Source organism: Panonychus citri, unplaced genomic scaffold, assembly GCF_014898815.1.
Source record: "Panonychus citri isolate SS breed McGregor unplaced genomic scaffold, ASM1489881v1 Contig00108, whole genome shotgun sequence".
Taxonomy (NCBI): Eukaryota; Metazoa; Arthropoda; class Arachnida; order Trombidiformes; family Tetranychidae; genus Panonychus; species Panonychus citri.
This window is the reverse complement of record NW_026515513.1, coordinates 359204-370979: the sequence shown is the minus strand read 5'-3', so window position 1 is coordinate 370979 and position 11776 is coordinate 359204. Positions and strand designations below refer to the sequence as shown.

The 11776-nt window shown below is 31.4% G+C and overlaps 6 protein-coding genes across 7 annotated transcripts; 5 read left to right on the top strand and 1 right to left on the bottom strand.

The window, feature by feature from the left end:
* Positions 1–604: 604 nt before the first annotated feature.
* Positions 605–1581, bottom strand: LOC128389435 (protein FAM89A-like). Of its 2 annotated transcripts, none has more exons than XM_053349033.1 (2): positions 1323–1581; positions 605–1212 (listed from the first exon to the last, which is right to left on the bottom strand). In XM_053349033.1, the coding sequence occupies exons 1-2, from the start codon at positions 1479–1481 to the stop codon at positions 916–918; spliced, it is 456 nt and encodes a 151-aa protein (XP_053205008.1). In that variant the 5' UTR covers positions 1482–1581; the 3' UTR covers positions 605–915. The 2 variants fall into 2 exon arrangements, with proteins under 2 accessions (XP_053205008.1, XP_053205007.1); XM_053349032.1 differs by having other exon boundaries at positions 605–1239; positions 1323–1578.
* Positions 1582–1653: 72 nt separating this feature from the next.
* LOC128389432 (RNA/RNP complex-1-interacting phosphatase homolog) lies at positions 1654–3244 on the top strand. The gene is made up of 3 exons (XM_053349028.1): positions 1654–1999; positions 2149–2688; positions 2779–3244. The coding sequence occupies exons 1-3, from the start codon at positions 1992–1994 to the stop codon at positions 2834–2836; spliced, it is 606 nt and encodes a 201-aa protein (XP_053205003.1). The 5' UTR covers positions 1654–1991; the 3' UTR covers positions 2837–3244.
* Positions 3245–3386: 142 nt separating this feature from the next.
* On the top strand, positions 3387–5184 carry LOC128389421 (uncharacterized protein DDB_G0271670-like). Its single transcript, XM_053349013.1, has 2 exons — positions 3387–3541; positions 3613–5184. The coding sequence occupies exons 1-2, from the start codon at positions 3490–3492 to the stop codon at positions 5016–5018; spliced, it is 1458 nt and encodes a 485-aa protein (XP_053204988.1). The 5' UTR covers positions 3387–3489; the 3' UTR covers positions 5019–5184.
* A 709-nt stretch (positions 5185–5893) lies between these two features.
* Positions 5894–7517, top strand: LOC128389437 (fatty acid-binding protein-like). Its single transcript, XM_053349035.1, has 4 exons — positions 5894–6063; positions 6145–6320; positions 6536–6634; positions 7286–7517. Exons 1-4 carry the CDS (start codon positions 5991–5993, stop codon positions 7340–7342), a joined length of 405 nt encoding a protein of 134 aa, XP_053205010.1. The 5' UTR covers positions 5894–5990; the 3' UTR covers positions 7343–7517.
* A 1016-nt stretch (positions 7518–8533) lies between these two features.
* Positions 8534–9570, top strand: LOC128389433 (apolipoprotein D-like). Its single transcript, XM_053349029.1, has 5 exons — positions 8534–8712; positions 8776–8906; positions 8979–9058; positions 9135–9233; positions 9303–9570. Exons 1-5 carry the CDS (start codon positions 8614–8616, stop codon positions 9458–9460), a joined length of 567 nt encoding a protein of 188 aa, XP_053205004.1. The 5' UTR covers positions 8534–8613; the 3' UTR covers positions 9461–9570.
* A 462-nt stretch (positions 9571–10032) lies between these two features.
* Positions 10033–11674, top strand: LOC128389351 (innexin inx2-like). Its single transcript, XM_053348913.1, is given in 4 exon segments — positions 10033–10663; positions 10720–10809; positions 10862–11144; positions 11147–11674. Coding segments are annotated over 4 exon segments (1332 nt in total). The 5' UTR covers positions 10033–10186; the 3' UTR covers positions 11629–11674.
* The last annotated feature ends 102 nt before the right edge of the window (positions 11675–11776 follow it).

Sequence of the window (11776 nt, the reverse complement as noted above, 5' to 3'; positions counted from 1 at the left end):
AATTGATTTAACACATTAATTAGAAATGTTGGGAAACTGTAACAAGTGAATTAATATTCACATAGAGAATATTAAAATTGGCTCTTGATTAAAAGCGAATAGAGATTTTAAAAAACTTCGCAATATAATCAACCATTTGGGTGATAAATTATACCACCGATTAATCCAGTTAGCGAGTAATCATCACACAATCACACAATTATTACGATTCACGTTTTTTTGGTGCAAACATTGAGAAAGAACCTGATGTGCTACAGAGACACCGAAACCCTCATTCGAAAGCTTTTAAATTGCACCAACAAAAAATAGAATCATTGTTGTGAAGGTCGAGGGTCAAAAGTTATAATTTTTTCAAATTTTCTCTTTCTTTTGACTTTTTCTTCTTTTCGTATCCTTCAAATATTAGTATTGTTTAACAGTTACATTGTTGTTAAAAAGGATTTTAATAGAGAGAGAGAGAGACATACATATAAGCTTAGCGATCATGTTGATCGCTCGCCCCTTTGTATCACTTAATTCGTGGATCGAGCGTTAAATGACACGTTCTGGTCAACGAAAGCGCCGAATAAGTTTCACAATGAGTTTCAATCAATTATAGAGAAAATTCAGTTAATCAGTGAAGACTTTAATTGTTGTTTAATTTATTTTTTATGATAACGTTTGGCATCTTCCGAATCAGTAGAGGATCAAAAGTTTAATTTACTGAATCATTTGAAAAGAAAATCAATTAATATTTGATCACTGGAATGGAATCGTCACTTAAATAATATGTTAATAATTTGTTGATTGAGTGAGTTTAAAGTGATAAAATGGTTAAGAAAAGAAAATCGAAGATGAAAATAATGAATATTCTATCAAATAATTAAGTATATTGTTTCTTTCTTTCTCAGAATCTACTGATCAGCTGATGGAAGATTAGACAATAGATTCAGATGAACGTTCACTATTTTCCTCTTCTCCATCTTCTTCCCTTTCGTCATCCGAAGTGATAACATCATCACCATCGATTTCATCCTCATCCCCTGGTAAATCATTTTCTTGATCCATTGAGACCAAAGATGAACTGTACTGTCCATTGAATTGACCATCGCCATAATGTTCAACCTCATCTCCATTGACGATCACATTAAGAGCCTTTTTATATTCAGAGATCGATTGTTTCAGAGCATTTAATTGGGACAAAAGCGACATGTCCAATTGTCGTAAACCAACCTGATTATTGTCGATAAAACATAAAGGCTAAAATAGTATATAAATTAGTTAAATCAACCACAATTAGAGAGAAAATAATCACAAGAGAATCAAGAAAACAACAAACTTACCATTTCTCTTCTTAATTTCATCAATTCTTCATCAAGTTTATTGTTACATCCATAGGTAAATGATCCTCTTCCTTTTCCTTGAGTTGATTTATTATCGTTTTCATTTAAATTCTGATCATAGGAAGTTAATGATTTAGGTGGTGGTGGAATTTTATCCATAATCAATTTAAATCTAAAATATTGAAAGAATCAAATTAGAGTAACAATAACAACAACAAAGTGACTCATCTCTCATTCAGAGATTCAGTTTAAAGGTCCAAAGGTTTTCTGTATTAGTTTAGTTCTACTACTCTAGATGTCGCTTTCTATTGTTTACATTTTGTTCATTTTTTGATTCTCAAGCTTTTCAATTTGGCTTTTAATTGCTCTACAATTAATCCACTTCTATAATCAATTTAGTTGATATAATTTTGCCTCTCTTGCAAAAATAGATTATCCGTCATCTAGTAATCGATCATTGTTGTTAAATCTGTTGGTTTTATTATCTGTTTACTCTTCTAAATCAATTTTCTCACTAATCTGAAAATCTATTTATAAATCTTATTGTTTTTTTTTATTGCTAATTAACAATTAATTTCTCATTGTTTTTAATAAGCTATTTAGTTCTCAGGATTATCTTCTCTTGTTTCATCTCTTCTTACCATAGTGCAATTATCTTGAATCATCAAAATGGTCGCGTAAGTAATTTAAAAACAAGTATAAATGTAAAAAGTGTTTTAACAATTCATCAGTTGTGTTCATTATTTTAGACTTGAAACATTGTCGTTTTTATTGATTATCGAGTGAAATCATCGATTGTTTTTAAAATTATTCTTTCATCTGACAGTAATCGAGGTAACAAAAGACGCAAAATGGAAAAGTGGTTACGTTTCAGTAGGTATGGAGATCCAATTCCAAACAGTCCGTTTGTGGCCTTTAAAGTTCCGATTGAGAGTTCGGTATGGCCTTTACAAGTTGGAGATCGATTCATGTTTGATGATCTATTCAGAATCTATCCAGACATTGGCCTTGTCATTGATCTAACGGCAACAACAAAATATTACGATCCTGTGATTGTGCTTCGTTATGGTTCATCTTATCGAAAGATTTCAATACAAGGACATGGAACTCTTCCTAATTATCAAGCTATTTCGACATTCAACCAAGTTGTCGATCATTTCTTAAGATTCAATCGTAATAAATTGATTGGTGTCCATTGTACCCACGGTGTTAACAGAACTGGTTATCTCATCTGTCAATATATGATGACCAGATACAGAATGTCCGCTCGAACAGCAATCAACACATTCCGAGTTGGAAGACATCATCAAATTGAAAGACAAAATTACGTCAATGCCTTATACAAATTGGAAGATGATTTAAGACGGTAATTTATAACCTTTTCTCTCTCTCATCACTTAATTTAATCACATCATAAGTGCATCTTTAATTATCGTCATCATCTTTACTCTAATAGACCAACCATTCGACGGACTGACCATCGACATCGCCATGAATTAACATCGAGAAGATAATCAGTTACAATTATAATCGTCTACTGATAACCAATTAACACAATTCGTCTGTGTTAAACTAAATTAAGTTTAATTGTTACTCCTACTGGAAAACAAATGATGCCCCCAACGACCAACAAAATTCATCATAAACATCAACAATTTTGATGATGAAACTAATTAATTCAACCCAATATGAATGACAATTTGATTCTAATCAATTCAATATTATCTATATTCAACTATTCAAGCATTTTGATTGTTTTCACCAGAATCATCAACTTGATCAACTAATTATCCTTTTCCAAGAAGTCACTATCATGCAAATGTAACTTACTGTGATTTAATTAAATTGTTAAAAAAAACAAATAACAATTAACAAGGAAAAAAGTAAAATAAAATAAATGATTATTTTTAAATTTTCACAAATGATTGGGTTCAAATTGATTCGCGTCAATCGTATTTGATTAATACAATTAAATTAGCAATTAACAAGCCAATGGGAAACTCAATTATCAAATCACTGAGGTGAAACAATTAACAGTGAATAATGAAAATAATTATCTAGAAAACTGAGTGAGATTCATAATCAACTTTTAATTTGACTTTAAATTCCCATTGACAATCAAAACAATTTAAGTCTTCCAGTGATTAACAACAAACAACAATCAACTATGAGTCTTTTCAATTTACTATTGGTGTTAATTTTTTCAACAATAATCACTGGTGAGTTTAATTTTTCCTAAATTAGTAATCAAATGACAACAATTTACTCTGAATAATCAATTTGTTTTCAGGTAATCCGATTGCAGATAATGATGGTCACCAATCAGCTGAAGGTGATGTTAGCCAATGGTCATCTGTACCTGAAGTCGATGAATCTTCAATGATGCAAATGTTAAATTCAATAATGGAGATGATTAGATCACAATTAAGTGGTTGGATGTATGGGTCAAGATCAAATGATGATGTGGAGGTTGATTCGAGTAATCGAGGATTCATGTCAATGATTCACGGACTTTTTTCGCGATTAAGTAACATGGCGATGGACATGATGGGTCAGATGAGGAGAATGAGAGATAAATCAACTAAGGATCGATTACAAGAATCATCATCGAGTGAAAGTGATTCGACCACTGGTACAACTAATTCGTCGACTTTGGCAACTCGACTTCGAAATCAAATGGAGAATACAAAAGATCGTATCAAAGATGCTTGGAACAATTTGATGAAAAAATATAACAGTACAATCGGTTCATCATCTTCATCTTCATCTTCATCTTCGTCTTCGTCTTCATCGGCAATGACCATGGAATCAAATCTAAATGGCGACGATTATCACTTGATTGACGATGAATCGAAGGCCAATCGTAATTTAAGATCAGATAATCGACGGGTTATCCGTTCTGTGGAAAATGATAACGATGACCAGGTCGAAGTGTCGAAATTGGATTATATCAACTCAGTTGAACCAAAAGTTTTCGATAAGTTAATTTCATCTGTGGATCAAGTTTCGAGTAAAAGTTATCATCAAGGTAAATCAAAACAATTTGATTCTTTAATTGCGCCACAATCAGATGAGGATTCAGGCCAATCTAGGAATCTATTTGATCGTATGAGAGGAGCGATGGACAATGCAAGGTCAAAATTTTTCGGTGCAATAAATAAATTCATGAACGGAACCGCAATGAATGATTCGGACGATGATTCAACTAATCTAACAGAAAATGATCCCAAGAATTGGTGGCAAATGTTCAAACCAAAGCCCGTTAATCCAACAAGAGTACCTGAACGTGAACCTTTAACACCTCGAAGTGCATACCCAACCAAATCTAATTATCCACCAACACCAATGATTCCCAAAGAGATTCCAACAATTAAGCACAATCATCCTGATTATCTACCTTCACATAAGCCTCCCGTTGACTGGACAATCAAATCGCGCCCGAAAACAATACCAACCGAGTCAAAGGTTGATCTGGACAATGGTGATACCGATGAACCTTCAAGAACGACAATTGAGTTCATGGATCGATTCAAAGATGAAATCGAAAGGGTTAAATCATCAATGGATCAATCAAAAAACGATAACCTCGAAATGGCCATGGCCAAAATGGCCAATTGGGGATTATTCATACGAAGCATTTCCGAGAGTAAAAATCTCGATGATTTTTGGGGTAAAATAACCCAACAAGTTAATTAGCTGATTGTTGATAAAAATACTAATTGTAAATACGATTAACTTTTACTTAAACTCCATTAGCTAATCTAAATGTAATTGTCATCAACTTTGATTGTGAATCGAGCACCTCATCTTAGTCCAAATGATTAAGATGCTATAAGATGATCAATAAATTCTGGTTCTTTTATCATTCATAACAATTGAATCTAAATCATATTCTAATTGTTTTCGATTAGTTGTTTTCACTATAATTTGGGTTTTCAGTTGATCGATACAATTGATTTTCTTTACAACAATCAATGGAAATGGTTTTTCTCCTCTCCTTTTGAAAGGAAACTCGTTCCTTCACAAGGTAAAAGACCGAATCAAACCAACAATGACCGGTAACAGCTACTGACCAATGGTCAGTGAAGGAAAAACAACCAACAACTGTAAAGGTTTGCATCTCCTTAGAGTATTAAAGGATTACGATTACTGTTTCTAGGTAAATCTTTTTCTCTTTTTCTCTTTTTCTATTTTTCTTCTTTTCATCGTCATCTTTTTCTTCAAGAACAAGAAGATGAAGATCTTATCATCAACATCCACTTCCTCTTTCTTCTTCCCTTAACTTTCTCATCTTCAGCAACTTCTTCATTCCCAAACTGTTGGACAACCATTAGGTTCACTTTTGGTCTTCTTCTTTACTTTCGCTGATTTTTGTGATCATTTCAATTCTCAATTGATTCAATTATCATCTTAACTAATCACCAACAAGTTGTTCAAATTGTGCTAATCATTAGCTAATAGTAACTTGTAATCAAACAATTATCATTACTTTTGTTATCTTCATCAATTGGCTCTCATATTAGTGACTCTCGCTCTCGCTCTCTCTCATTTGTCATCTTTTAATCAGCTCATTTTTACCTCAATTGGCTCATTAATCATCTTAACCCCAATAAGTTAATATTAATTTCATTTTAATTGTTAACCTTAACATCAAACAATAATCAAAAAATGTCCGCAGAATTTGTTGGCGATTACAACCTTGTAACCAGTGAAGGTTTTGAGGATTTCCTTAAAGCTTTAGGTGAGTAAATCGTATTGGTAAACAATTAAACCTCTTCATCAACAATTAGCTAATTTAATTTTCTTTATCAACATGATTAAGGTGTTGGAATAATGCTCAGGAAAACTGCTGGAGCTCTCAAGCCCTCATTCCAAGTATCTAAATCCGACGACGGAACCTTCACATTCAAATCAGTTTCCACTTTCAAAACTTCTGAATTTCAATTCAAATTGGGTGAAGAATTTGAAGAGAAACGATTAGACGGAATTATTTGTAAGGTAAGGCCAACAATTAAATAATTGTTCATCTCATTGAACCAAATTCAATTCGATAAACAATATCAATTTAATGATCGTTTGTCTTGGTAACTAAGGATAACTTGTTGTTTTTTTTATTTTTCCCTTTTTGGTTAATTGCCGTTAATTTGGGGGAAATTTCTTTTCCTTAATTGTAATTTAATTGTATTAATGACAATTTAATTGTTCCAATTTAGTCTGTAATCACTCAAGATGGCAACAAATTAATCCAAGAGCAAAAAAGTGACCCACCAGCCACAATTGTCCGTGAATTTAACGGAGATGACTTGAAGATCGTGAGTATTTTAAATAATCATTAATTAACTAATTCCAAAGGTTAAATTGTTGCTTAATTATCGCACGAATTAAATAATTTAATAATGATAAAATTAGATAATCAATAATTTCGAGTCTAACAATTAACTTTAAAACAATACGCCCAATGATTGTCTGGTTAAAGGTTACAATAGGAGTTAATCAGTTAATTGTTCATGATCATGTTATCACACTAATTTCATAATTGAACAATTAACTGATCAAATTTTTGCTGATTATTGTATTAATTCAATTTTTTTGTTAATGTCTTAATTGTAACACTTAATTTGTACAATATATCACCTAATTAAGTTGATTGTTAGTATTAATTCAACTTTTCAACCAATCTTAACTTTCATCCTCAAGGTGACAATCAATTAATGGTAGATAGTGAAGTTAATTAATCAGTTAATCAACCACTTAATTAATTTTTGATTCTCGGATGAAAATGAAAAAAAAATATCTCAAGTATTGTTGAGATATTAATACTTAATCAATGATTAATTGTGATTTTTTTTTGTTCATGACTAATTAATTATTATCATAATCGTTTCCAACTAATTCTTAATCATAATTGTAATCATTTAAATCACTAAACTAATAATTAATTGTATTTTTTTGTCTTCTATTAGGTTTGTACATGCAAAGACGCTGTTGCCACCCGACTTTACAAAAAGGTGACCAAGTAATTAACTAATTGTTTGAAATTAACTGATTTTCAAGTTAATCGACACGTTGATTAATAAACGATTTTTAATCAACTTAAAACTGTGTTAGTTAATTATGAAATTTTAATCAATTGAAACTAAAGTTAATCTTTTGATTTGAAGAAAATAAAAATGAAACTTTTTAATTATAATCAAATTGTGTCTGTTGTTATTTCAATAACTTAATTGTGATAATTATTTGGATTGGTCTAAATCACTTGAGTCATTAATAAGTGATTAATTGTTATAATTAATCAGATCAAATTTCTGATTGTTAGATTGTAACTTAATCTAATAGTGTAAATCCAGTTAATCTGTACCAAGTTTTACTAGACTAATTGTTAGTAATCAGATTGATTTAAGAGCAATTAACTCTTTCCTTTTCCGTTTAAATAATTAGTAAGATTGACTAACAGTAATTAATAATAATTAACAATAATCTAACCAGGAAAAATAAGAGGGTGTAATTAAATTGGATCTCTAATTGTTGATGATAATTATTTGACTAATTGTGCTAAGACTCATAATTAAATCAGATTGTAAACCTAATTGATTTCTCGCGATTAATTGTGAATTTAATCTAAAAAATTTAATTATCTAAGGCAATTAACTAAATGAGAGTTAGAAATGTTTTAATTGTCATTCTAATTTTAGAAAATTTAAAAACAATTGACTAATTATGAGTAATTAATTATCATAGACAATCTGATTGCATGGAAATTCAATGTTATATAATTTTCTTCTTCGAATTGATATAACTTTCCTAGGAAATTCTCGAAATTATCTAAATTGCACAATTAATTACTCTAATTTTTGCTCTACAATTTGATTCTATTTTGGTCACTTTCGGTCAACTCGAAGGTCCAAAAATTAATATCGAAAAGTATTCAGACCAATGATAAACTTTTCGACTCTCAAGATAAAAACAATTCCCTTTCCATGTGTACGGTAGTTAGATTTGATTTTGTGATTCGATTGATGATTAATTATTAATAATACCTCGGATTTTTCCCTTTAGTGATTTAATTTAATTGTATTAGAATGATTTAGTTGTGATAATTAAATGAAAACCAGAAACAATTGATTATCAACTCAAATTGTGTGTCAGTTGACAAGATTAGCTACCGAATTAGATCAAAGTGAAAACGAAGAGTATAAAAACAGAAACTTAACAATTAAAGATCATCAATTCATCAATTAAACAATTGGAATTAATTTGATTTGCAATTTAAGTTAATCAATTAAAAAGAAAAATGTTCTCAACTCTTTTTGTCTTCGCTCTCATTGGATCAGCTTTTTGTGCTTCATGTCCAAAGCCACCAACTGTTGGTGACGATTTCGATATTACCAAGGTAAGTTAATTGTCGTCTGTAGATTTAATTTAGTTGCTTAATTGTCACCTAATTGTTGGATAGTTTGGTGGTCGATGGTTTGAAGTCGTTCGAACCACTGGTTTCACCGAAGATGGATTAACCTGTGTAACCGCTGATTTTGACTTACGACCTGATGGTGATTTCAACACTACCAACAGCGCTTTCCGAAAGAAGTGAGTTAATTGTTGATTTGATTGTTACAATTTACGATTGATTAATTTGCTAATCACTCAATTTCCTTGTAGTGGTCAACGAGCTACCGAATATGGTACAGCTAAACGAGTCAAAGGAGGACAAAAAAATGAATTAGCAATGGTCTCAAGTGGTGAGTTTACCACAATTAATCTTGTACGAATTTCGATCAACAATTAACTAATTATTTTCTATCCACAATTGTTTAGCTATCCCAATACCAATTAATTTCTACATCATTGAAACTGATTACGATAATTACGCTGCTGCCTACACTTGTATTGGAGTTCCTCCTCTCTTCTCCTATGGTAAGTCAACTTTTCCATCATTTAAATTGTTTCTTAATTGTTAATCTTAATTGTTCCCTAATTATCTAGAAACCGCATGGATTTTTTCACGAACCAACACTTTGGATGCCGATACAACTCAACGACTTCAAAACCGATTGACCAATGAATTTGGTATCTACCCTTCAACCATTGAGGTCACTAATCAAACCGATTGTACTTATTTACCTCGAGGTACTTACCAATAATCTGTTACCCAACAATTAACATCTAATTTATTAATTATGTCTCAGTGTCTTAATTAAAATATTTATTATTCATAAAACAAGAAAAATAAATAATCTTTATTTTCAATCAACTCTCACAATTTGATTCCAATGATTAAAGGTAAACGATGTTACTATTTCATCTTGATTATTCACTAAACAATTAAATCTGATTCAAACAATTGAGTAGATTAGTTGTTTAATACAAACAATTAACAACATTCAAGTAATTCAATCAATAGATTAATCAATTTATATACAAATGATTACGATATTTAATCAACCATTTATGGTGAATACATAGATTGATTAACTATTAATGATTCTAGAAATAGATAATAACAATTAGCCACAATTAAAGTAAACATTTTCAACTTGATTGTTGTAAACTCAATCAATCAAAGTTAACCAAAAACAGAGGTTAACAGGTAATAATAATTAAGATGCAATTAAATTCTGTTGACTAAATCAGATTAAATTGTATCACGTTGCGTTGGTTGCAATTATGAAGAGCAAGTTAATTGTAATTAAGATGAAAACAAAGCAAATCAATCAAGAGGTTGAAGAGACAAAATTGTCAATGGGAAACAAGACAAGAATCAAAGATACATTGTAACTGTAAATTGTTCGTTAACTGATTGCAATTGTAAGTTGATTACCAACTAGTCAGTGATTCTCTTAACTGTGTAATTAATTAATTTTCGAAAAATGTCAGCCAATATCAATCGTATTCCAGCGGCAGTAAAAGATTTAACAGATAATTTGAAGATAAAAGCTCCGATCGTTTCGATTCTCGTTTCGATTAAAAATAAATGGGATGACCACGTTTCCATTGATAGTTACATATTCAGCCTTCATTCAACGGTTACAGTCGCCATGTTGATTTTTTTCACCAGTTTTCTCACCATGAAACAGTATTTCGGTGATGTAATTGAATGTTTGGACATCCCTTCAGCAGCGCAAAGTTTATCGTCCAAACAAATGACCAATTACTGTTGGATGGAAGGTGCATTTACTATTGTAAACCGTTATATCCAATCGGCTGATGAGATACGACGAAACAATTATGAAGTTCCAGGTCATGATGTCGCTTATCCAGGAATTAAAGCTTATAAACCCCATCAGGGTGACCTTAAAATGCCACATAAATATTACCAATGGATTTACTATATTTTAGTGATTCAGGTAATCGTTGTGATCTAATTGATGATTTGGACTAACCTTTCATTTCGTTTCTTCAGAGTTGCCTTTTCTTTGTACCCAAAATGATCTGGAGATTAAGGGAAAGAGGTCGATTAACTCAATTGATTAAACAATTGAGGATAAAAGATATATTCAGCTACTAATCAGTAACGATAACTATCATTTTCCTTGACTGACCACACCAGTGTACCATCGGGTCAACCACCACGTCCAGGTTTCAAAGAACTCCCGGAACATAATGCCAATGAAATACTTCAAGATTTAGCCGATACAATATTAATCTCTGACCAATACTATGGTGGAATGGTCAAGGCTGAGATTCTTTACTTTGTTCACTTGATTTGTGAAATTATCTTCATTCATTTGTTTCTTGGCCGTAAATTTATCTGCCTTGGTTCACAGTGGTTATACTATACAAGCCGTTCAGATGATATAACCTTTGACCCATTGATTAGAATATTCCCCGCTTGACCAAGTGTAGCTTTCACAAATTTGGAGCTTCAGGGTCACTCGAAACCTATGATACTCTTTGTTTCATGCCAATGAACATCGTCAATGAGAAAATATTTGTAATCCTTTGGTTCTGGTTCGTCATTTTATTTGTTTGTACATCAATTCAGCTCGTTTGGAATCGTTTATTTGCCAGATTATCAGCAGAACGCCGATTAAAGAGACTAGAAAAACAGGCTCCATGTGCTAAATCAACAAATTCAGCGAAAGATGAGACCGATTTCCTCAAGACTATGTCTCAATCGCCTTCTCGATCGTTCGTCCTCCAATTGATTGCCAAAAATTTGAAACCAAATTATTTTCGTTATTATATTAACCAAGTATCAAAACACTTCGAAAAGGTCGATAAAAAACTCAACTACTCAAGTAAACTACCATTAGGTTTTATTAATTTACCAACTGCCCCACTTATAAATCCAGGGGATGGTCAAAGTTAGTTAAAGATGCAAATATCGATAATAAAAAAAAATTTTCGTAAAACTATTAAGTTAATTTCGCTCTCACTAGATGGCGACACTTTTGATTCTTTCTTGAACTTGTTGATTTTCTGGTCACTCGATGTGACTCATTGGTTTTTCTGGTTAA